Source organism: Staurois parvus, unplaced genomic scaffold (genome assembly GCF_062004578.1).
Source record: "Staurois parvus isolate SC_StPar_1 unplaced genomic scaffold, SC_StPar_1.0 ptg000490l, whole genome shotgun sequence".
Taxonomy (NCBI): Eukaryota; Metazoa; Chordata; class Amphibia; order Anura; family Ranidae; genus Staurois; species Staurois parvus.
In genome coordinates, this window is record NW_028318286.1 from 871,144 (window position 1) to 895,631 (window position 24,488).

At 44.1% G+C, this 24,488-nt stretch overlaps 1 protein-coding gene across 1 annotated transcript; it reads right to left on the bottom strand.

Annotated features, from left to right (window-relative positions):
* Nucleotides 1-1,809: 1,809 nt before the first annotated feature.
* Nucleotides 1,810-17,981, bottom strand: ATF5 (activating transcription factor 5). Its single transcript, XM_089689677.1, has 3 exons — nt 17,725-17,981; nt 6,372-6,644; nt 1,810-4,604 (listed from the first exon to the last, which is right to left on the bottom strand). Exons 2-3 carry the CDS (start codon nt 6,547-6,549, stop codon nt 3,841-3,843), a joined length of 942 nt encoding a protein of 313 aa, XP_089545803.1. The 5' UTR covers nt 6,550-6,644; nt 17,725-17,981; the 3' UTR covers nt 1,810-3,840.
* Between the last annotated feature and the right edge of the window lie 6,507 nt (nt 17,982-24,488).

The window sequence follows — 24,488 nt, forward strand, 5'->3', positions numbered from 1 at the left end:
TGGGTCTCGGGTCTTTGTTCCCGTCTACTAGATTGAGTCTCGGGTCTTTGTTCCCGTATACTAGACTGGGTCTCGGGTCTTTGTTCCCGTCTACTAGACTGGGTCTCGGGTCTTTGTTCCCGTCTACTAGACTGGGTCTCGGGTCTTTGTTCCCGTCTACTAGACTGGGTCTCGGGTCTTTTTTCCCGTCTACTAGACTGGGTCTCGGGTCTTTGTTCCCGTCTACCAGACTGGGTCTCGGGTCTTTGTTCCCGTCTACTAGACTGGGTCTCGGGTCTTTGTTCCCGTCTACTAGACTGGGTCTCGGGTCTTTGTTCCCGTCTACTAGACTGGGTCTCGGGTCTTTGTTCCCGTCTACTAGACTGGGTCTCGGGTCTTTGTTCCCGTCTACTAGACTGGGTCTCGGGTCTTTGTTCCCGTCTACTAGACTGGGTCTCGGGTCTTTGTTCCCGTCTACTAGACTGGGTCTCGGGTCTTTGTTTCCGTCTACTAGACTGGGTCTCGGGTCTTTGTTCCCGTCTACTAGACTGGGTCTCGGGTCTTTGTTCCCGTCTACTAGACTGGGTCTCGGGTCTTTGTTCCCGTCTACTAGACTGGGTCTCGGGTCTTTGTTCCCGTCTACTAGACTGGGTCTCGGGTCTTTGTTCCCGTCTACTAGACTGGGTCTCGGGTCTTTGTTCCCGTCTACTAGACTGGGTCTCGGGTCTTTGTTTCCGTCTACTAGACTGGGTCTCGGGTCTTTGTTCCCGTCTACTAGACTGGGTCTCGGGTCTTTGTTCCCGTCTACTGGACTGGGTCTCGGGTCTTTGTTCCCGTCTACTGGACTGGGTCTCGGGTCTTTGTTCCCGTCTACTGGACTGGGTCTCGGGTCTTTGTTCCCGTCTACTGGACTGGGTCTCGGGTCTTTGTTCCCGTCTACTGGACTGGGTCTCGGCTCTTTGTTCCCGTCTACTGGACTGGGTCTCGGCTCTTTGTTCCCGTCTACTGGATTGGGTCTCGGCTCTTTGTTCCCGTCTACTGGATTGGGTCTCGGCTCTTTGTTCCCGTCTACTGGATTGGGTCTCGGCTCTTTGTTCCCGTCTACTGGATTGGGTCTCGGCTCTTTGTTCCCGTCTACTGGATTGGGTCTCGGCTCTTTGTTCCCGTCTACTGGATTGGGTCTCGGCTCTTTGTTCCCGTCTACTGGATTGGGTCTCGGCTCTTTGTTCCCGCTACTAGACTGGGTCTCGGCTCTTTGTTCCACTATACTAGTATATCAGGACAAACCTAGCAGAGGATCTACCTCTAACACAGGAAGGGACCATTCCACCCAACTGATATTTTAGTGGTAGGTTGACTCTGATGGACTGAGTCACCTGCTGACAACTTTTGTGGACTTTGAGGGAAATCTCATTGATAAAATATCCGGCTTCCTTCCCATCTTCCAACTTTATTAGAACGTGACGTCACACAGTGACATTTCAGAAAGTTCTATTGGCCACTGCACAGTGCGAGGCGGCAAATTGCTGTGCTGGACTGGAGAAAAAATTTTTTTTTTTTCAATGCATACCATTGCTATGCGCTTTTGCCTTGTCTTGCATTGGAATAGCTGCCCAACACAGTCCCACCGCACCTGGTGTGAATGGGCCCTTAGTGTGCTAAGGGCCCAATGCTCTTTCCGGAATGCAAAACGAGTTTGTTCAGCCAGGTATTGAAGGAAAAAGATTGACATGTAAACTGTTCTAGTCCAGCCGATCAGAAATCATTTTTTATTGCTCTGACTCGTGAAATCTGTTGTGTTTGTTGGCTTAGAATGCAAAAAGAAGCAACTTTTGTGCAACATTTAGTATTTATTAGTGCTCATAATTGCAACATTGTATTTTGTTTTATATAGATATAATACCCACGTCCCTCTTAATCACACCTAGAATATTTGAACAATAAACATAAAAATAAGTCCCTGATAGGTTGCCCAAAATCCCACAATCCAAAAAGTTTGACGACCAAGCAAGCCATATATACTATCACGAGGATCCAATCGTCCGTCTGAATGACATCATCGAGGTAGCCGGTCAGTGGCAAATCCTCAAAGTTAGGGTTGGGATACACTTCAAGGGTTTTCTAATGTATCTAATATATCTAATATTTTGTGTCCCATTGTATTTTGCCATGACTGATGGCTCTCAAAAATTCCTTTCAAGCTCTTGAGAACAAAACCTAAAAATATTCAATTTAGTGTGAACTTAGCAAGAGGTAATCCGCCACCTTTAAATCATTAGGGAAACCTTTCTGGGTTTTTGTTTCTGCCTATAGCTTACAAAATGGCTCCCCCACAATTGGTAAATTATTATGCTAGAAACCTTATCATGTAAACAGGGGAGGGCTGACCATTCCGGAACTCAGGCACTGCCCGAGGGCCCAGGGTCAGTAGGAGGCCCCATGAGATGCCCCTGATACCTTTCATAGGATTTTTTGGGTGTGGTATGAGTGTGGGTGAGGACACAGGATCCCCTATTGCCCGGGGGCCCCATGAGTTGTTAGTCCGCCCCTGGCTGTTAGTAACCTTCCTTTTCCTTTTTTTTTTTTTTAAGCCACTTGGCCGTAGAAACTTACTTAGCCCTCTATATTTCCCAAACACTATTCTCCAAATATAGATAAAGAAAGTGTTGAGGGTAATGGGGTAAAAGGCTTTCCCAGAAAGAGAAGATGGTGTACCTTTTATTTATCCACCCCAAAAAGCTACAACTACTTGGAAAAAACGTAACATAAACACCTCACTACATCACATTCAAAAAGGCAGAGGTCTCCAAAATCGTGAAGACTTTGCCTTTGCCGGTTTAAAGTGTTTTTGTCTTGGTAAAATATCAGTTGGGTCGCTGAAAAGATCTGTGTTGGGAAGCATCGTGCATAGACAGTTATATTCTACTCCAACGCTTTGGTAAAGGGAGGGCTGCAGTAACTGGATTGTCATGATTGGTGGGGGTGGAACCTTAGAACCATGAAACCTCTGGACCAGGAGGAACATTTGAAGCTTAGAACCATGAAAATTTAGAAAGGCACTGTAAGCTTATAACCATGGACCCTCTTGACCAGAAGGGGTATTGGAACCTTAGAACCATGAAACCTCTGGACCAGAAGGGGTATTGGAACCTTAGAACCATGAAACCTCTGGACCAGAAGGGGTATTGGAACCTTAGAACCATGAAAGCTCTGGACCAGAAGGGGTATTGGAACCTTAGAACCATGAAAGCTCTGGACCAGAAGGGGTATTGGAACCTTAGAACCATGAAAGCTCTGGATCAGAAGGGGTATTGGAACCTTAGAACCATGAAACCTCTGGACCAGAAGGGGTATTGGAACCTTAGAACCATGAAACCTCTGGACCAGAAGGGGTATTGGAACCTTAGAACCATGAAACCTCTGGACCAGAAGGGGTATTGGAACTTTGGAAATCTGGACCAGAAGGGTCATTGAAACCTTAAAATGATGGAACCTCTGCACCAGAAGGGATATTGGAACTTGAGAACCATGGAAATCTGGACCAGTTGGGGGGATGGAACCTTAGTAACCTTTGAACCGAGAGAGGCGTTGGAATCTTAGAACCATAGAAATCTGGACCAGAAAGGGGCGCTGGAACCTTAGAACCATGAAACCTCTGGTCCAAGAGAGGCATTGGAATCTTGGAACTATGGGACCTTTTGACCTACATGTTTTGCAGCTAGTCTCTGAGTATAAGGCATAGATAGACATGTTAGATATTTTTAAGGACCCAAACCAATATTTTACAGTACAATGTTGAGTAGACTGCTCTAGAAAGTGGTCACTAGTCCAAAGTTTATGCTTTTCAGTGTACAAAACTTTCTAGTTGTTGCGGAGTCTTTGACTTCTGGCCTTGTAGACCTCAATGAGGAGGTCCTTCACGTACTGGATCTCTCTTTCAATGGAGTCAGACTTTTCTTTTAGCTCCCTGTTTCGGACTTCTAAGCACTGGCATTCTTCATCCAGTGCGTCAAATTCGGCACGTTTGCGCTGGCGGTAGCGGAGCGCTGCTGTCTTGTTCTGGTCTCTCTTCTTCTGTTTGCGGTCACCTTTTGGTTGGTGTAAGACGGAGGAGCTGGTGCTGGCGATGGAAGGGCGGTCGTACGGGGTAGGCCTGTTCAGTCGTTTTGGTTGTGCTGGCGGGTCATTGGTGTCATTGATCACCATAAAGTCCTGCTCTTCTTCTCTTGGGAAATCACTTGGAACATCTGTGTATAGATTCATGAGCTCAAGACATCCAGAATCTAGGGTGTTCAGTGCCACGGGGGCTGGTGCTGGTATTTCCGTAATGTATGCAGGGAACTCTACTCCTCTCCCACTCAGCTGCTGGTCGGGCGTTGGAAAGAGGAAGTGGACTTCATGAGAAGGAGGTGTGCTTGGAGCTACTTGATCAGGTGGCATTGGAACCCCTGGAGAGAGACTCTCCTCCAGGAAGTAATCTTCCATCTGCTCCAGTTCCTTCTTCAGGAGGGTGGCCATGATCTCCAGGTCCGGGGCAGAAGGCCCTGGCATGGATGGATCCGCCAACATTGGCAGAAAACATGAAAAGTCCACCCTTTCCGTCATCCAATCCGTGAATCCATCCCCTGGAAGAAAAGAAATGGAGAGCTAAGTATTGTTGTCCAACTAAAAAGAACATTTGACCTGTCCGGCAATATCAACATATATGTACTAGTTGTATGTGTTCTTTATGGATTTACATTCTTAAAAAATATAGAAAACCTTTCCATTTGCTCTCTTTTGTAGAAGTTTAGAAAACCTCTTTGTCTAAACCAGCGGTCTCCAAACTAGGGCCCTTTATTCGCTTGCCTGTATCTGGCCCTTGGGGCACAATTCCCCCTTACTGACACCAGCTATGGGAGCATAATTGTTGCCACTGGCACCAACATTGAAGGACTATTCTTCCCACTGATACCAATGGTGGGGCAAGCTTCCTCCCACTAAGACCAATGATGGGGTACTATTCCTTCCACTGACACCAGTGATGGGGTACTATTTATCCTACTGACACCAATGATGGGGCACTATTCCTACCACTGACACCAATGATGGGGCACTATTTCTCCCTCTGACACCAATGATGGGGCACTATTTATCCCACTGACACCAATGATGGGGCACTAGTTATCCCACTGACACCAATGATGGGGCACTAGTTATCCCACTGACACCAATGATGGGGCACTATTCCTCCCACTGACACCAATGACGGGGCATTATTCCTCCCACTGACACCAATGACGGGGCACTATTCCTAACACTGACACCAATGATGGGGCATTATTCCTGCCACTGACACCAACAATGGAGCCTTTTCCACTCCACTGGCCACAGTCCGGTCTCCCTCAAAGTCTGAAGTACAGTAAACTGGCCCTTTGTTTAGAAAGTTTGACTTCTAGTAAAGTTGCATGATTTCAAAGTCAGATGTCATTCCTACCACTAAGACGACTGATGGGGCACTATTCCTTCCACTGACACCAATGATGGGACACTATTTATCCCAGTGACACCAGTGATGGGGCACTATTTATCCCAGTGACACCAATGATGGGGCATTATTTGGCATTGTTTACTCCCACTGACACCAGGACATTTTCTACTCCCACTGGCCACAGTTCAGCCCCCCCCTAAACAACAGTAAACTGGCTCTTTGTTTAGAAAGTTTGGACCAAAACCATTGAATATCTCCTGTGGACTCTGAGTTGACTTGTCCTTTCTCCTGACCTTCCCATTGGCCTATCCACATGATGGGCAGTCCCACTGGCCAATAGCAAAGTGCAGGAAAGAGTGGGCTACAGCTGGAATCCCTGGAACCTTGTAGCAGTTTGCTTTTTGGGGTTCCCAGAGCACTCTTGGAGAGTTCCTACATCTGCTGTTCTCTTGCCCCCTTGTTGGGTCATCAATATACCACATTAAGTGGCACTGAAGGCTCACAGTGGGTGCCATTATGGAGGCACCCTGACCCGCCCCCTTCCTGGTGACATCAGAGCCTAAGGTCGCCTGCATGCTTGTTTAGGTCAGCGACACCAGACAGGAAAATTGAGGATCAGGATGACAGCTTGCTCCCCTGTACCTCTTAGCCTTGGAAGCTCTCATGTTTTTATCCTTACAGGTGCAGCTTAAAGTGGACCTGTCCTGATTGTGATCTTTTTTTTTCAAAAAATGCTAACTGCCTGGCTGTTATGCTCATCTGCTGGCCTACAGAAAAGCCAGAGAACACCTGATCTGGCTACTTGCCAAAAGCTGAAGACCATTAGGAGAATCAGGCCAAGGTCAGCAGTGGTCTCCTTTAATATTTCCCACCGCGTATAATGTAGGTTGCAGTACGTTTCAGGACCATGTGGAGCACCTACCTGCCAGGCATCCTCCCTCGGCCCCGTGCACATTCACCCCGTCCTCCATGGGCACTGATAGGTGTTCATAGTGATTTCCATGAGCAGGGATCTTCAGGAGATCTGCCCGCCAGTGCAGAGCGCTAACTGGCACCATGGACATCTCCAGGTCCAGATTCAAAGCCGCCAGGAGAGACATCTTCGCCGGGATTATTCAGGTTGAGGCCGGAGAATTGGTCAGAAGCACGATTCCAGCTGTAGATGGCAGCGGAAGGCGCAGAGCGAGGAAAAGACCTGCCGGGAAAAGCACACCACACACAACTTAGTTCTCCTTTTTTTAACATTTCAATACATGATCCAATACAAGTCTATACTGGCCAAAAATGATGACTCCACCAGAAGACCCAAATCATGAGTCCAACCTCTGGCCTGCCCAGGAACCAAAAGGCCAAATCCATGCCGGCATGGACGAGTTCTTGTAGTTCCTCAACGGCAGCCAGATATCCATCGCTAATGGTCATTGGTGCGTATTAGAAGCTCAGTAAGACATTTATTGATCCAACCAGGGGTGGACCTACCATTTAGGCATTCGGGCAATGCCCAAGGGCCCAGGGTCAGTAGAGGGCCCCATGAGATTCCCCTGGTACTTTCATAGACTTTTTTGAGTGTGGTTTGAGTGTGGGCGAGGACATAGGGGCCCCATGATCCCCTATTGCCCGGGGGCCCCATGAGTTGTCAGTCCGCTCCTGGATCCAACATCATCTTTGTCCACATCTTCAAGGAGCAGAACCTTCAATACTAAAATATTATAGAGAACGAACGCAAAGGAGACTGAGATTGGCTTCCTCAGCATTAAAGAGACCCTGTCACCAACTTAAAAAATTTCCCCCCCCTTCCAGTCCGAAAGCTTCCCCCCCCCCTTCCAGTTCGAAAGCTTCCCCCCCCCTTCCAGTTCGAAAGCTTCCCCCCCCTTCCAGTTCAAAAGCTTCCCCCCCCCTTCCAGTTCAAAAGCTTCCCCCCCCCCTTTCAGTCCAGACGCTTCCCCCCCCCTTTCAGTCCGGACGCTTCCCCCCCCCCCTTTCAGTCCGGACGCTTCCCCCCCCCCTTTCAGTCCGGACGCTTCCCCCCCCCCCCCTTTCAGTCCGGACGCTTTCCCCCCCCCCCTTTCAGTCCGGACGCTTTCCCCCCCCCCCCCTTTCAGTCCGGACGCTTTCCCCCCCCCCTTCCAGTCCGGACGCTTCCCCCCCCCCCTTCCAGTCCGGACGCTTCCCCCCCCCCTTCCAGTCCGGACGCTTTCCCCCCCCCCTTCCAGTCCGGACGCTTCCCCCCCCCCTTCCAGTCCGGACGCTTTCCCCCCCCCCTTCCAGTCCGGACGCTTTCCCCCCCCCCTTCCAGTCCGGACGCTTTCCCCCCCCCCTTCCAGTCCGGACGCTTTCCCCCCCCTTCCAGTCCGGACGCTTTCCCCCCCCCTTCCAGTCCGGACGCTTTCCCCCCCCCTTCCAGTCCGGACGCTTTCCCCCCCCCTTCCAGTCCGGACGCTTCCCCCCCCCCCTTCCAGTCCGGACGCTTCCCCCCCCCCTTCCAGTCCGGACGCTTTCCCCCCCCCTTCCAGTTCGGACGCTTTCCCCCCCCCCCTTCCAGTCCGGACGCTTCCCCCCCCCCCTTCCAGTCCGGACGCTCCCTCCCCCCTTCCAGTGTGGACGCTTTCCCCCCCCTTCCAGTCTGGACGCTTTCCCCCCCTTCCAGTCTGGACGCTTTCCCCCCCTTCCAGTCTGGACGCTTTCCCCCCCTTCCAGTCTGGACGCTTTCCCCCCCTTCCAGTCCGGACGCTTTCCCCCCCCTTCCAGTCCAGACGCTTTCCCCCCCCTTCCAGTCCAGACGCTTTCCCCCCCCTTCCAGTCCAGACGCTTTCCCCCCCCTTCCAGTCCGGACGCTTTCCCCCCACTTCCAGTCCGGACGCTTTCCCCCCCCCTTCCAGTCCGGACGCTTTCACCCCCTTCCAGTCCGGACGCTTTCACCCCCTTCCAGTCCGGACGCTTTCACCCCCTTCCAGTCCGGACACTTCCCCCCCCCCTTCCAGTCTGGACACTTCCCCCCCCCCTTCCAGTCTGGACACTTCCCCCCCCCCCCTTCCAGTCCGGACACTTTCACCCCCTTCCAGTCCGGACACTTTCACCCCCTTCCCATTCAGGCCAATTTTCATCTTTCAGCGCTATCACACTTTGAATGACAATTGCGCGGTCATGCAACACTGTACACATATGAATTTTTTATCATTTTTTGGAGACTGATAAAGCTTTATTTTGGTGGTATTTATTCACCGCTAGGATTTTTTTTTTTTTTTTTGCTATATAAATGAAAAAGTCCAAAAATGTTGAAAAAAAGTGTTTTTCTTTTAAAATGTTGCAAATAATATTTCATCATAAATCTCAGCCAAAATGTATTCAGTTATCTTTCTAGTAAAAAAAAAAAAAACCCCAAATTAGTTTATAACCAAAAATTATAATTTTTCAAAAATGTATTTTACATTTTTATTTTATTTTTTTATATTATTTGTTTTTTGGGTTTTTTTGTTTTTTTTTACATACTATCACCCTAGCAGTGCAGTGTCACCATGGTGACACTGTACTACTTGTGGGGGGTGATGAAGATTTTTTTTTTCTCTACACTGATTGCTTTTATACCCATAAAGGCTGTAAAAGCAATCATTTCTCCTTCTCTCTGGCTGCATTCCTGTAGCCATTGAGAAATACTGTGTGAGCTGTGATTGGTCACAGGTTGTCACATGGTACAAGGCTGTTGTGAATAGCCCTGTACCATGTGATCTCTGTGATCATTCACAGATTTCACCCGTAGTAAGCAATGATGTCAGAAGTGGCTGTCACTTGAGATCAGGAGCTGTTACCCACCCGTAAGCGCGCAGGGCGCGCGATCTGGCCGCATTTTGGTATGCATATATGCAGCCTCACCACATGTTGCAATCTGATTGTACAATCTCCCAATAAGTATGTTGTACAATCTCCCAATAAGTATGTAGAGCCAGGGCCCTTCTGTATGGATACAGCTTGATTGGGTAGTTCAGGTTGCATAGCTTTGGTCGATCTTACAGGGATTGTATGGTCAGATTGTATGATGTATGGTGATCTTAAAGGAGGTTTTTGTCACCAGCTACTTCAGTTCTTTTTGCCTAAGCATTGCCAATGGCGATATTCCTCCTCTCAGATGTGTCTGTGGGGACTGTCAGAAAAACAATGCTAAATTATACCCTGGGGGGGGGGAGGGACAGGAATCCGCAGATGGCCCACATACACAGAACACTGCTGTCACCGATCTGCAGCCTCTCCTATGTGTCTGTTATATGAACCACCGAAAATCACCCCAATGTGACAATGGCCTTGCCGGCCCTCTAAAGGACTTGGTGACCGATGGGCTCCTATGTGCAGCTGTGAAAACTGCCACTCTTTTTACTTCTTGCGGACTACAAATCTCAGCATTCCCAGCCATCCTCTTCCTTGCTGCCTGCATGCCCTAGTAGTATCCGTTTATAAACCCTCGATGTCCTGTAGGACTACATGTCTCAGCCTGCTTTTTACACCTACAAGTTCAGACACATCCTGGTCCCGTTGGGGCCCATAATCTGTTGGGGGACAACAAGTCCCAGCGGACATTATAGTGAAAAAAAAAAAAATCACACTTCAGAGTTTTGATCTACAGTCTACCTGATTGGGGATCTACAAACTATTCCTGTTGACTTCTGCTATCAAATTCATAACATAGTAATTTAAGAAACAATAAAAATAGAAAAGGTTATACATAAATGATCTATATATATATATAATATAAATATAATAATATAAATTATAATATAAAAATATAAAACTATACCTAATGTATAAAAAAAAAAAAAAATCACAAGAGGAAAAGCTTATACATAAATGATCTACATATATAATATAAATATAATAATATAAATTATAATATAAAAATATAAAACTATACCTAATGTATAAAAAAAAAAAAATCACAAGAGGAAAAGGTTATACATAAATGATCTATATATATAATATAAATTATAATATAATATAAAAATAATATAAATATAATATAAAAATATAAAACTATACCTAATGTATAAAAAAAAATAAATCACAAGAGGAAAAGGTTATACATAAATGATCTACATATATAATATAAATATAATAATATAAATTATAATATAAAAATATAAAACTATACCTAATGTATAAAAAAAAAAAAATCACAAGAGGAAAAGGTTATACATAAATGATCTATATATATAATATAAATATAATATAATATAAAAATAATATAAATATAATATAAAAATATAAAACTATACCTAATGTATAAAAAAAAAATCACAAGAGGAAAAGATTATACATAATTGATCTATATATATATAATATAAATATAATAATAAAAAATATAATATAAAAATAATATAAAAATATAAATTATACCTAATGTATAAAAAAAAAAAATCACAAGAGGAAAAGGTCATACATAAATTATCTATATGTATAATGTAAATATAATAATATAAAGTATAATATAATATAAAAATAATATAAATATAATATAAAAATATAAAACTATACCTAATGTATAAAAAAAAAATCACGAGGAAAAGATTATACATAATTGATCTATATATATATAATAATATAAATTATAATATAATATAAAAATATAAAAGTATACCTAATGTATAAAAAAAAAAAAAATCACAAGAGGAAAAGGTTATACATAAATGATCTATATATAAATATAATATAAATTATAATATAATATAAAAAATATATAAATATAATATAAAAATATAAAACAACTGTACTTAATGTGTAAAAAAAAAAAAAAAAAAAAGACACAAAAGGCCAATGGAGAGGTCAAAAAGTAATAAACATCAACCTCCTTAGTTTACAAGTTATTCGTTATCTCTGCACATATTACATTATATTTAAAAAAAAATCACTAGTGCTAAAACCGTGAAATAATATACAAAATAAATAAATATACTAAATTATATATTATAGCAGCATTTATTTATGTATTACATTATAACCTTATACATTATATTATGGCAACAAAAATAAAGAAATAATACACTGTAACTCATAGGTAAAAAAAAATGAAAAAAAAAAGGCCGATGGAATAGGTCCACAAGTAATAATAAACAGCCTACCAAGTTCATTTACAAACCATTTCTGTCGCTTTTTGTAACTATTAAATAATAACATAGTAAAAGGTAAAAATATAGAAAAAAAAATAAAACACTAAAAATGTAAAAAAAAATAACTAAATTAAAAAAAAAAGGCCAATGGAAAAGGTCATAAGGAAAAACAGCCTTCCTGTCGTTATTTACAAACCACTGCTGTTGTTTTTTGTAAATATTGCGTTATAACATAGTAAAAGAGGGAAAAAAGCAAACAATATAAAAAAAATGTAAACAAATAAATAAAAAAGAGGCCAATGGAAAAGGCCAATTGTACAATCTTTTTTAGGTTTGCCAAAACTATGTGATAGGAGGATCCATTTTGTCTCCAATCAAGCATGCGCTACTTAGGTGATGGTGGGTCTATAGGAGATTGTACAATCAGATTGTATGGTGTATGGTCAGTGTAAAGTTATGAAAGACGGTTGTGGGTGACGGCGGTCCAGATTTCACCTCGGCACTGAAGGCTTTTTAGGAAACCCCAGTATGAAATCCCGTAACCCCCTCCCCCTTCTCCTCTGCTCCCAGATTTGTGCTGTGCCCTATACAGGAATATTCGGGGTTCAGGTACTCACTCCATGTTGGCAGATGTTGGCGGATTGTCTGTCGTGCTGCAGGAACTCTACACAGCCATGATGGTGATGAGGGGAGAACCTGTGACTGTCAGGATACAGCTGCATACTGTAATCCAGAGGTGACATCACCCCTGACAGCCCACAGCTCCGCCCACAGCTCCGCCCACCACTAACCCTCTCCCTGCCGCTGGAATGCTAACATTTCCCAGCCTGGTCACACGGCCCATCAGACGGCCTGCCATTGGCTGTTTTTTTTTTTTTTTTTTTATCCACCTCTGATCTCACTGCTTGTCTTGTGATCAGCATTTGGGAATTTTTGTTTTCTTCTTTAATTTTACAAAAGGGAAATTCCTGAAATGACCAACCTTCTTTTTTTTTTTTAGGGGGAAAGAGAGGCAAGGTAAAACATGAAATTGAAATTTTCCTTTTTTTTCCTTACTAATTCTTATCATATTACAGTGAGGAAAAAATTAAGGAAAATCACTTTTTTTCCTTTTTCTGATTTGTACTAAAAAAAAATTTTATAAAATATATTATATATATAAAATATATATTGTGTGTGTGTGTGTGTGTGTATATATATATATTTATACATATATTTAATTACAATTTTTTATAATATTAATACATATATAATTATATATATATATATAATATTTTTACGCAATTAAATAATAATAAAATAGTAGTAATAGGAATTATATATATATTAATATTATTAAAATTTCCTTAAATTAAATATATATATAAATATTTTTTTTTCCCATTGCTTGTTATGACCTCACCCAGGAGTTTGCCATAACCTCCCAGTTGCGCTCTATGCAGCACATGGACCGGGGTTGCCATCTTGGCTCAGTCCGCCATATTGGGCACTGCGGCACCAACCATTCTAAAATACCTCTTGGCTCCATTCGGTGAAATATTTGGAGACTTCTTCTGCAGCGACATTTCTGTGTTCAGTATTTGAGGACTTTGTCAGTTCCTGGAACTCTCATCATTCCTGAGTGGATGAAGCCCCCCCCGGCGCACACTGTGCTCGGACGCACCGCGGGCCGGGTTGTGCAATGCGAAGGTCGAGCAGACTTTGCTCTGTCCAGACTTGTCACAGCTTCGTGCTCACTGTACATTTTTTTTTCCCTGAAGGCCACCATCTTGTGAGGGATAAGCTGCATGGGGGGGTTTAATGTTCTACTCTTGTGAGGTTTGGGCACCCCATTAGTTTAGGGGTACAGGGGAAATTGTACGATTGCTGCCGGGGATTAATCACATGGGACCCCATGCACCGAGCACTTGTGTTCTGTAGCAATCAGTTGGATATGATGATGACAGCACAGTGGCTTAGTGGTGCCTTGGTTCAAGTCTCATTCAGGACACTGTCTGCATGGAGTTTGCATGTTCTGCCTGTGCTTGCATGGGTTTCCTCTGGTTTTGGCATGATTAGGGCAGCACCAGGGGCGGACTGACCATTCGAGCACTCGGGCACTGCCTGAGGGCCCGGGGTCAGAAGGGGACCCCATGAGATGCCCCTGGTACTTTTTATAGGCTTTTTTGGGAGAGGTTTGAGTGTGGACGAGGACACAGGAGCCCCATGATCCCCTGTTGCCCGGGGGCCCCATGAGTTGTCAGTCCACCCCTGGGCAGCACAGTAGCTTAGTGGTGTCTTGGTTCAAGTCCTACTCAGTACACTGTCTGCATGGAGTTTGCATGTTCTGCCTGTACTTGCCTGGGTTTCCTCCTGTGTGGACATGTTTAGGACAGCACAGTGGCATAGTGGTGCCTTGGTTAAAGTCCTGTTCAGGACAGTGTGTGCATGGAGTATGCGTGTTCTCCCTATGTCTGAATGAGTTTCCTCTGGTTTATACATGTTTAGGGCCTGCAAAGTGTCTTAGTGGTGCTGGGATCTTTGGTTCATGTCCCATGGAGTTTGTATGTTCTCCCTATGCTTGCATAGGTTTCCTCTGGGTTAGACATGACTAGGGCAGCACAGTGGTGCCTTGGCTCAAGTCCTATTCAGGACACTATCTGCATGGAGTTTGCATGGAGTAGATTAATGGTGATTTGCTTCACTGGGGTCCTTGGTTCAAGTCATTTAGGGCATGTATCTGCATGGAGTTTGCATGTTTTCCCTGTGCTTGCATGGGTTTTCTCTGGTGTGGACATGATTAAGTCAGCAAAGTGGCTTAGTGGGGCCTTGCAGCACTGGGGTCTTTGGTTCATGTCCTATCTAGGACACTGGAGACATGGAGTTTGTATGTTCTTTCTGTGTGTGTGTTTCAGTTGGTTACTCTGGTTTCCTCCCGCACTCCAAACGCATGCTGGTTGGTTATTTGGTCCTAGTGAGCGCGCCCAAGATGGCTGCCCTGCCCTTGGCCCCAGCAGTATAAACCTTTTTGAGTCCAAAGGGAGAATCCCACTATAGAGGTATAAATGAGATCGTTGTGCATGGAGTGTGCATGGAAGAGGAAGAATCGCTTCTACGTGGTTATGTGTAGCCTGCTCCATAGGCAGACATTTATTCTATTTTGCGTCCAATTGCGCCCGATTTTAGGAACGTGGATTGAACTCCTGTACAATGTCCTGCGTGCTTCCAGGCTGAGAATGGAGATCCACCCAAAGGGGCGCAGAACACAACCCCATCCTCTGCACATGGAGGCCTTTGTGTAGCTGCTACTTTGTTTGTTCTCTTCTGTTGTTCCTTTGTTGCAGCGCATTAGTGGTGTTTTGCGTTCGCAGTACGTATTGATCGCGCTTCCCTCCCGAGGGATCCACCCAAGTCAGAAAAACAAGTGTAAATTAAACCCCAGAGATGTTCCCAACGCAGATGGTGGAGGGAGGGGGAGCCAACAATACCTGCCGCTGGAAAACTGCGTGAATTTAAAACGCGGGACCAGATTGTGTCTTATTTTATTTATTATTTTACTTATTAGAACTTTCTAAAGACATCTGTTCAGGTTTAATGTCACAAGCGAAACATTTCCAACAGTACGAGGGTTTTTTCTGGGTCTGACATATGCGCCATTTAAAGGGCCGCGAACCTACAGGAGCTTTATTTTATTAAGGGATCAGTTTTTTATTTATTTATTTTTTATCTATATATATTTATATGATTTTTTTTATCTCTATGTTTATATGATTTTTAGATATATTTTGTTTTCAAAATATGACTGACATCCCACCTGAGCAGCTCTCATTTTATTACATCACAACCTCCTGTGCAACAAAGTGACGTAAATGTCACACAATGTACCCGAGCGCCTGTTACTGGGGCTCCTCATCTCTTAAAGTGGACCTGTCACTAAGAGAAAGAAAAGAAAAACCTCCTAAACCTGTGCCAGGTCCCTGATGAATGGTAAGGTAGCATGCAATGTCAATGTCGGGAACAATGTTACAACGTGATACTTCATTCACTGGAAGAGCAGCCATGTTGGTTTATCATCAGCTCAGAGCTGCTCTCTGCTACTGGCAATACTGGCAGGAAAAATCCATAAAAGCCGTTGATACATTGTTTCAACTTGCTGTGCAACATTGTGACACTGCTGAGCACGTGCAAACCCTTCATGGCCCATCAGTGAAGTGATATCACAGGGCCACAGCCAATGTTACATTTGAATACCATGAGATTGACGTGCGAAAACAGATCGCAAAGCTGCAGCTGCTGCAGAACCTCTTCAAAAGCAAACCAGAGCTCTTGGTCCCAGGAGGGGGGAGGCGGGGGGAGGGGGGGGGGGAGTCAGCTCCTGCAGGCGTCATCTGAGATGTTTAATAATAAATCACTCATAACTATGACTTGGGTACAGATACTCCCTCCCCCCCCCCATGCCAGCTCAGACCTGGCCAACCTGTGCCAAATCCGCATGCCGGGAATATGTCACATAACAGTGTTCTGACATGGAATTATAAAACTGTAAAATATGCATGAAATGATGTAAAATCAACAATATCACCAAAAGCAAAGCAACAAGAATGCATATACCGATTGTATCTTATATCTTTATGAGGATAAAAATATATGTATGTATATATTTAATATTAAAATATTATACATATATATATAATAGAATTTATATTATAACTTACATCTAGATTTATTATTATTATATAACAATATAATAAAATACATATATTCAATAATAATATATTAAATATATTTTATGTATTTATATATATATATATATATATATATATATATATATATATATATATATATATATATATATATTTATAAAATTTGTATATGTGTGTGTATATGTATGTATGTCTTTTTTTTATAACATATATATCTATATTTACTGTTATTATTAATAATAACAATAATTATTATTATTATTAATAATAATTCTAGCAATAATTATCATCAACAATAATATCAAATACATATATAGGTACATATATTCAATAATAATATGATGTATATTTTATGTGTGTGTGTATATATATATATATATATATACATACATATATACATACATACATACACACACATATAGAATATTCGTTTTTATTTATATTTATTGATATTAATAAAATATATAATAATAATGATCATCATATTAAAATATATATGTAGATATATTTAATATTATAGGTTATATAAATTATTTTTGAACATATTTTATAATATATTATAAAATAAATATTTATTATTCTTATTAATAAAAAATATATGGATATATTTAATAAAATATTATATATATGTATGTGTGTGTATGTATGTATATATATATATATATATATATATGATTTTATTTTTATATGTTATATAAATATTATAAAGTGTAATGCAGTAAATAATAGTAATAATAATAACAGCGGCGGACTGACAACTCATGGGGCCCCCGGGCAATAGGGGATCATGGGGCCCCCGGGCAATAGGGGATCATGGGGCCCTGTGTCATTGCCCAAACTCAAAAAAGCCTATGAAAAAGGTACCAGGGGCATCTCATGGGGCCCCCTACTGACTCCGGGCCCTCGGGCAGTGCCTGAGTTTCCAAATGGTCAGTCCGCCCCTGGATAACAACAACAAATCTATATATATATGTATAATATATAATGTAACAAGCAGAACAGTCATCATTGCATTCTAGAACCACACAGACAATAACTTCATGTACAATCCAAAACAAAAAAAATCCACTTTTTTTTTTTTTTTTTTACAAATTCTGCGCAAGGTCCTCTAGGGGATAACAGCCAATCAGATATAACCTTGCACCATTTGGGAAGTTGGGACCCTACAGAAGGACCTCCGATCGCTCAGTACGGGGCACCGCATTTTTTTTTTTTATAACTTAAATCGCATTTTTTGAATTTTCATTCCCCGGACGGTAAAGGTTGACTTTAAACCCGTTGCGGTTGTTGCGAGTTGCAATCGGTAAGTCTGGGAGGAAGAGCCCGGGGGGGGGGGGGGGGGGGCAATGTGGGAAAGGTGTGTCTGGGAAGCGCGGATTTGGCCGCACCGTACTTTGCCGCGGGCCTATGGACAGAGTCGCTTTGCTCGGCAGCGGGCTGACCATCGCGTCCTCTATGACACAACAATGGGTATTGTGATCTGTCAGTCTGTGGTACTTACGCCATGATTGCGGTTGGTGGTGGCAGGCGGTGGCACAAGTGCAGGGGCACACTTGTTTTTCGGCGGTGCGGCTCTACAGGGCCATGGTGACACATATACGACTCGGAGGATTACACTGCTGGAGCTGCTGGAAGGATATGGCGGATGGTGTCACAGGCTGCACTTCTATACTGTAATCCTGAGGTTACATCACCCCGGGGAGGAGGATCCTTCCGCCATTCACACGCCTCCACCCTCTCACCTGCCTGACCGGACTGGTAGGACAGGTAAAATAACACCGCCGCCCTCTGATGAGGGAGCGCACGGATCACACTTCACAGCTCTGCGGCTCGTGCTGCACAATGCCATCCTTTCCAGGGTTTGGGTTCTTTTTTTGGGGGGGATTTAAAGGGACTATTTCCTCTCGGAGGGAGAGAGCGGTGTCATGCAGAAGATTGCAACATTATTGCATCAGCCGGGGGGGGGGGGGGGGGCGTGAGAGGCCCGGGTCACCGAGTTTATGGGAGCCGGCCACTGATTGGCTGCTGCTGCTGGGCCATGTGTGCGGGGTGAGAGTGAGAGCCAGCTGACTGCCAGTATCAGGAGTGACAGTGTGTGCGACTCTGCCACAGGAATCTACACAGAGGGGGAATGACAGCACACTGCTCACTGACACCCTGCTCACTGACACCACCACTGACACCCTGCTCACTGACACACTGACACCACCCACTGACACCCTGCTCACTGACACCCTGCTCACTGACACCACCACTGACACCCTGCTCACTGACACCACCCACTGACACCCTGTTCACTGACACACTGCTCACTGACACCACCACTGACACCCTGCTCACTGACACCACCACTGACACCCTGCTCACTGACACCACCACTGACACCCTGCTCACTGACACACTGACACCACCCACTGACACCCTGTTCACTGACACACTGCTCACTGACACCCTGCTCACTGACACCACCACTGACACCCTGCTCACTGACACCACCCACTGACACCCTGTTCACTGACACACTGCTCACTGACACCCTGCTCACTGACACCACCACTGACACCCTGCTCACTGACACACTGACACCACCCACTGACACCCTGTTCACTGACACACTGCTCACTGACACCCTGCTCACTGACACCCTGCTCACTGACACCCTGCTCACTGACACACTGATCACTGACACCACCCACTGACACCCTGCTCACTGACACCACCACTGACACCCTGCTCACGGACACCCTGCTCACTGACACCACCCACTGACACCCTGCTCACTGACACCACCACTGACACCCTGCTCACTGACACCCTGCCACCACCCACTGACACCCTGTTCACTGACACATTGATCACTGACACCACCCACTGACACACTGTTCACTGACACACTGCTCAATGACACCCTGCTCACTGACACCACCCACTGACACCACTCACTGACACCCTTCTCACTGACACACTGCTCACTGACACCACCCACTGACACCCTGTTCACTGACACACCGATCACTGACACCACTCACTGACACACTGCTCGCTGACACCACTCACTGACACACTACTCGCTGACACCATTCTCTGACACACTACTCGCTGACACCATTCTCTGACACTCACTGACACACCGGATCAGTAGAATGAACCCCCCAATCTCCCGGGTACACAGGATCAGAACTGAGAATTATAGAGGGGGAAACGTAATGCTGGAACACGCCAGATCCATCAGAAGGGAGCTGACTCCGCCCACTGGGCTCCACCTACAACTAGAATATCCCTTTTGTGTAGAGTGACCCATGAAGAATCCGTATGCTGAGAGGCGGGCCTTGTCTTTGTAAATTCCTTCCAGACTGACAGGCCGGGAGTTGTCACCATCCAAGTTGTCAGCACTGCGCTACTTTAACTGGTAATTGCGCGGTCGTGCAACACTGTCCCCAGATGACATTTATATCGTTATTTTTTTTACACAGAGCTTTTTTTGGTGGTGTTTGATCACCGCGGGGGGGGGGGTGTTATTTTTTGCCATAAAAACGAAAATGTTGAAAAAACTTTTTTACTTGCTGCTCTAAAACATTTCCAATAAAAAAAAAATCAAATTTCTTCATAAATTGTGGCCAAAAATCTGCTCCATGTCATTGGTTAAAAAAACAAAATTCCAATGAGTGTATATTGATTTGTTGTATAAATGTTGTAGCCAGGGGCGGTCTGACAACTTATGGGGCCCCCGGGCAATAGGGGATCATGGGGCCCCTGTGTCCTTGCCCAAACTCAAAAAAGCCTATGAAAAAGGTACCAGGGGCATCTCATGGGGCCCCCTACTGACCCCGGGCCCTCGGGCAGTGCCGAGTTTCCAAATGGTCAGTCCGCCCCTGATTGTAGCGTCTAAACACTCTGGTGAATATATTGGATTTTTTTTTTTCATACTAGTAATGGCGGTGATCAGCAACTTATGTGGGGACTGTGACGCGGCGGGCAATCTGACACTGGGGGGGGGGACTAACTGCCACTGACATCCCCAGTGACACTAATACACTGATGAGTGCTAATTCGAATCACTGCCACTGGCTGGGAAGTGTTAACACCCACAGGAAGAAAAATATATTTGAAATGCTACAATTTTGGCCGTATTCTATATACTTCAATATATATATATATTCTCTACAGTGAAGGAAATGCGTATTTGCTCCCCGGCTGATGCTGAATGATCGCCCCTCACAGAGAAATGATCGGTCTAACAATGGAATGTTCGCCCCTCACACAGAAATGATCGGTCTAACAATGGAATGTTCGGTGTAACACTGAGAGACAGAATACAACAACAAATTCAGCAGAAATGCGTCTAACAAATGATGACGGATCTGCATGTTCATGAGGGAAAGAAGGATTTGATCACCTATCATTCAGCAGGATTTCTGGCTCCCAGGTGTCTTTCATACAGGTAACAAGCTGAGATTAGAAGCAGTCTCTTAAAGGGAGTGCTGCTAATCTCATTGTGTTACCTGTATAACAAACACCTGTCCACAGGAGCAATCAAACCATCAGATTCCAAACTCTCCACCATGGCAAAGACCAAAGAGCTGTCCAAGGGTGTCAGGGACAAGATGGTAGACCTACACAAGGCTGGACTGGGCTACCAAACTATGGCCAAGCAGCTTGGTGAGAAGGTGACAACAGTTGGTGCAATCATTCACAAATGGAAGAAACACAAAACAAGTGTCAGTCTCCCTAGGTCTGGTGCACCATGCAAGATCTCACCTCGTGGAGTGTCAATGATCATGAGAACAGTGAGGAATCATCCCAGAACTACATGTGAGGATCTTGTCAATGATCTCCAGGCAGCTGGGACCACAGTCACCAAGAAAACAATTGGTAACACACTACGCCGACAAGGACTGAAATCCTGCAGTGCCCGCACGGTCCCTCTGCTCAAGAAAGCACATGTCCAGGCCCGTCTGAAGTCTGCCACTGAACATCTGAATGATGCCGAGGAGGACTGGTGGGAAGTGTTGTGGTCAGAGGAGACCAAAATCCAGCTCTTTGGCATCAACTCAACTCGCCGTGTTTGGAGGAGGAGGAATGCTGCCTATGACCCCAAGAACACCATCCCAACTGTGAAACATGGTGGTGGAAACATTCTGCTTTGGGGGTGTTTTTCTGATAAGGGGACAGAACACCTGCACCGCATCAAAGAGACGATGGACGGGGTAATGTACCGTCAAATCTTGGGTGAGAACCTTCTTCTCTCAGCCAGGGCATTGAAAATGGGTGGTGGATGGGTGTTCCAGCATGACAATGACCCAAAACACACGGCCAAGGCAACAAAGGAGCGGCTCAAGAAGAGGCACATTAAGGTCCTGGAGTGGCCTAGCCAGTCTGCAGACCTTCATCCGATTGAAGATCTGTGGAGGGAGCTGAAAGTTCGAGTTGCCAAATGTCAGCCACCAAACCTTAATGACTTGGAGAGGATCTGCCAAGAGGAGTGGGCCAAAATCCCTCCTGAGATGTGTGCGAACCTGGGGGCCAACTCCAGGAAACGTCTGACCTCTGTGACTGCCAACAAGGGATTTGCCACCAAGTACTAAGTCATGTTTTGTGAAGGGGATCAAATCCTTATTTCCCTCATGAACATGCAAATTAGTGCATCATTTGTTAGACGCATTTCTGCTGAATTTGTTGTTGTATTCTGTCTCTCAGTGTTACACCGAACATTCCATTGTTAGACCGATCGTTTCTGTGTGAGGGGCGAACATTCCATTGTTAGACCGATCGTTTCTGTGTGAGGGGCGAACATTCCATTGTTAGACCGATCGTTTCTGTGTGAGGGGCGAACATTCCATTGTTAGACCGATCGTTTCTGTGTGAGGGGCGAACATTCCATTGTTACACCGATCGTTTCTGTGTGAGGGGCGAACATTCAACGTCAGCCGGGGAGCAAATACGCATTTCCTTCACTGTATATACTGTATGATATGTGTGTGTATATATATATATATATACTGTAAGTTTTTATTACAGAATATACGAAAAATGTTTTTACAAATACATTTCAGATATACTGCATGTCTTTACAAATACATTGAATCTACATTTTTGAAATGCGTTTACAAATATATGTAAAAATATAGGTTACAATTACTTTTTTATATGTTAAATCTGAAGAATATATTTAAAAAATATATATTTTTTAAAATATATTCTTCAGCTCTTTTTTTAACATATAAAAAGTCATTTTAACATATAGGTATAAATATATTCCAAAAATGTAGATTTGTATTTTTAAAGACATACAGTTTATTTTTCATATATTTTGTAATTTCAACATGCAGTGTGTGTGTATATATATACTGTATGTTTTTATTACAAAATATGTGAAAAATATTTTTAAAAATAGATTTCAAATATACCATATGTCTTTAAAAATATATTTAATCTACATTTTTGAAATGCATTTAGAAATATATGTAAAAATATGTTACAATTACTTTTTTATATGTTAAAAAAATCTGAAAAATATATTTTAAAAATATGTATTTAAATATATATATTTTTTTAAATATATTCTTCCGATTTTTTTTTTTTTAACATATAAAAAAGTCATTTTTACATATATTTCTAAATGCATTTCAAAAATGTAGATTAAATATATTTTTAAAGACATACAGTATATTTGAAATCTATTTTTAAAAATATTTTTCATATATTTTGTAATAAAAAGCATTTCAATATGCAGTATATATATATATTTTTTTTATTGAAATATATTGAATATGGCCAAAATTGTAGCATTTCAAAAATATGTCAATATATTTGTGAAGAATATTTTTAAAATATATTTCAGATATATTTTTCTTCCATGTGGGCACCTGGGGTGATCAAGGGGTAGAAGCGTGCCTGCCGGTGTGTAATGTATGTACAGTGTGCTGCTAAGTGAACTACAAAACACCTCCCCCTATTTAATGAGGGTGGGGGGGTTTGTAGTCTTAATATACTTCCTACCCTAGAGTGACAACTTGGCTTCTCCATAGATGCAGCACACTGAGCGTTGTCACCTTCGGACAGGAAGTGTGGTGTTGGCAGGATCACCGGGTGATCATGAAAGGAACGGAGAAAACGAATGCAGCCTCCACACCCGAGGCCTGGGAAGCTGCCATGTATTGTGGATGGATGGATGTGAAAGCGCTCTGCTCTGTGCTTGCCTGTAGTGTCCCGATCTTCTCCCGCACACCAGCTGAAGAGATCAGGCTGGCAGCTGAGATGAGAGAGTAGGCAGGACGCAGGGCCCTGTCTGGGTTCCGAGGGTCAGGCACACAGGCTGGGGGGGGTGGTAAGCACACAGAGGTCAGGCATGTGTCAGGAGAGGATTCAAAGTCCACAGAAATGCCTGCAGACTCAGAAATCGCAGTGTTAGTTTTCTGGGCGGCACCGATCCCATACAATCATTACAGACATTCCAGGTACATGAGACGTGTAACGGGTGGAGAGCAATGCCCAGCACACGCGTGACTTCCCCTCTCTGCATGAACCAGCCCGCCATTCTGCAACTGCCGAGTAATCAGCAGTGGAAAATCGCCTGCACAGCGTCATGAGCTCTGGTGACCGCAGATCATTAGACACACAAGTTTCTTCTACTGTTGTAACCTGTCCGTTTATGTCTCTGCAGACCCTCTGAAATTTCTATCAGGCTGTATGGGAAGAAGTGTGTGTGTGAGGTGGGGGGGGGCACCAGATTGCCATTCTTCAGATTTCAGGGGATCTTCTGCAGCAGCATTGGGAGGAAAAGAGGAAATGTGATCTATCTGTAGAGCACAGTATATACCGTATACCAGGTGTATGTAGAATGTCAGCGCGGCCTTCATTGGTCAGCTCCAGCAGGTCAATCTGAAACCAGCAGAGCAGCTATTAGTAGTACAACCCTGAGGGGGGAGGGGTTCCCATACAGCTAATATGAGCCCCTCAGATCTGTATTTATATCAGCTACCCCACCACAAAGCTGCCATGCGCACTGCGAGAGGCTCCGCTGAGAGTACAGTGCTGTCAGTCTGACACAGTGAACGTGCTTTCAGGAGGGAGGAGCCCAGAGCCGGTTTCATCAGTCTGATGGTCCAATCAGCAGGCTGTGGGCGGGAACGTGACAACTGGTAGCAGAGAAGGAGGTGTCACCCCTGTAGCTGTGGTGTCAGACTAGGAGACAGTCGCTGGCCAGTCTTACAGATGATTTGCCCTGTCTGTGTTGTACTGGGTGCAGGATCAGGAGGATGGCCT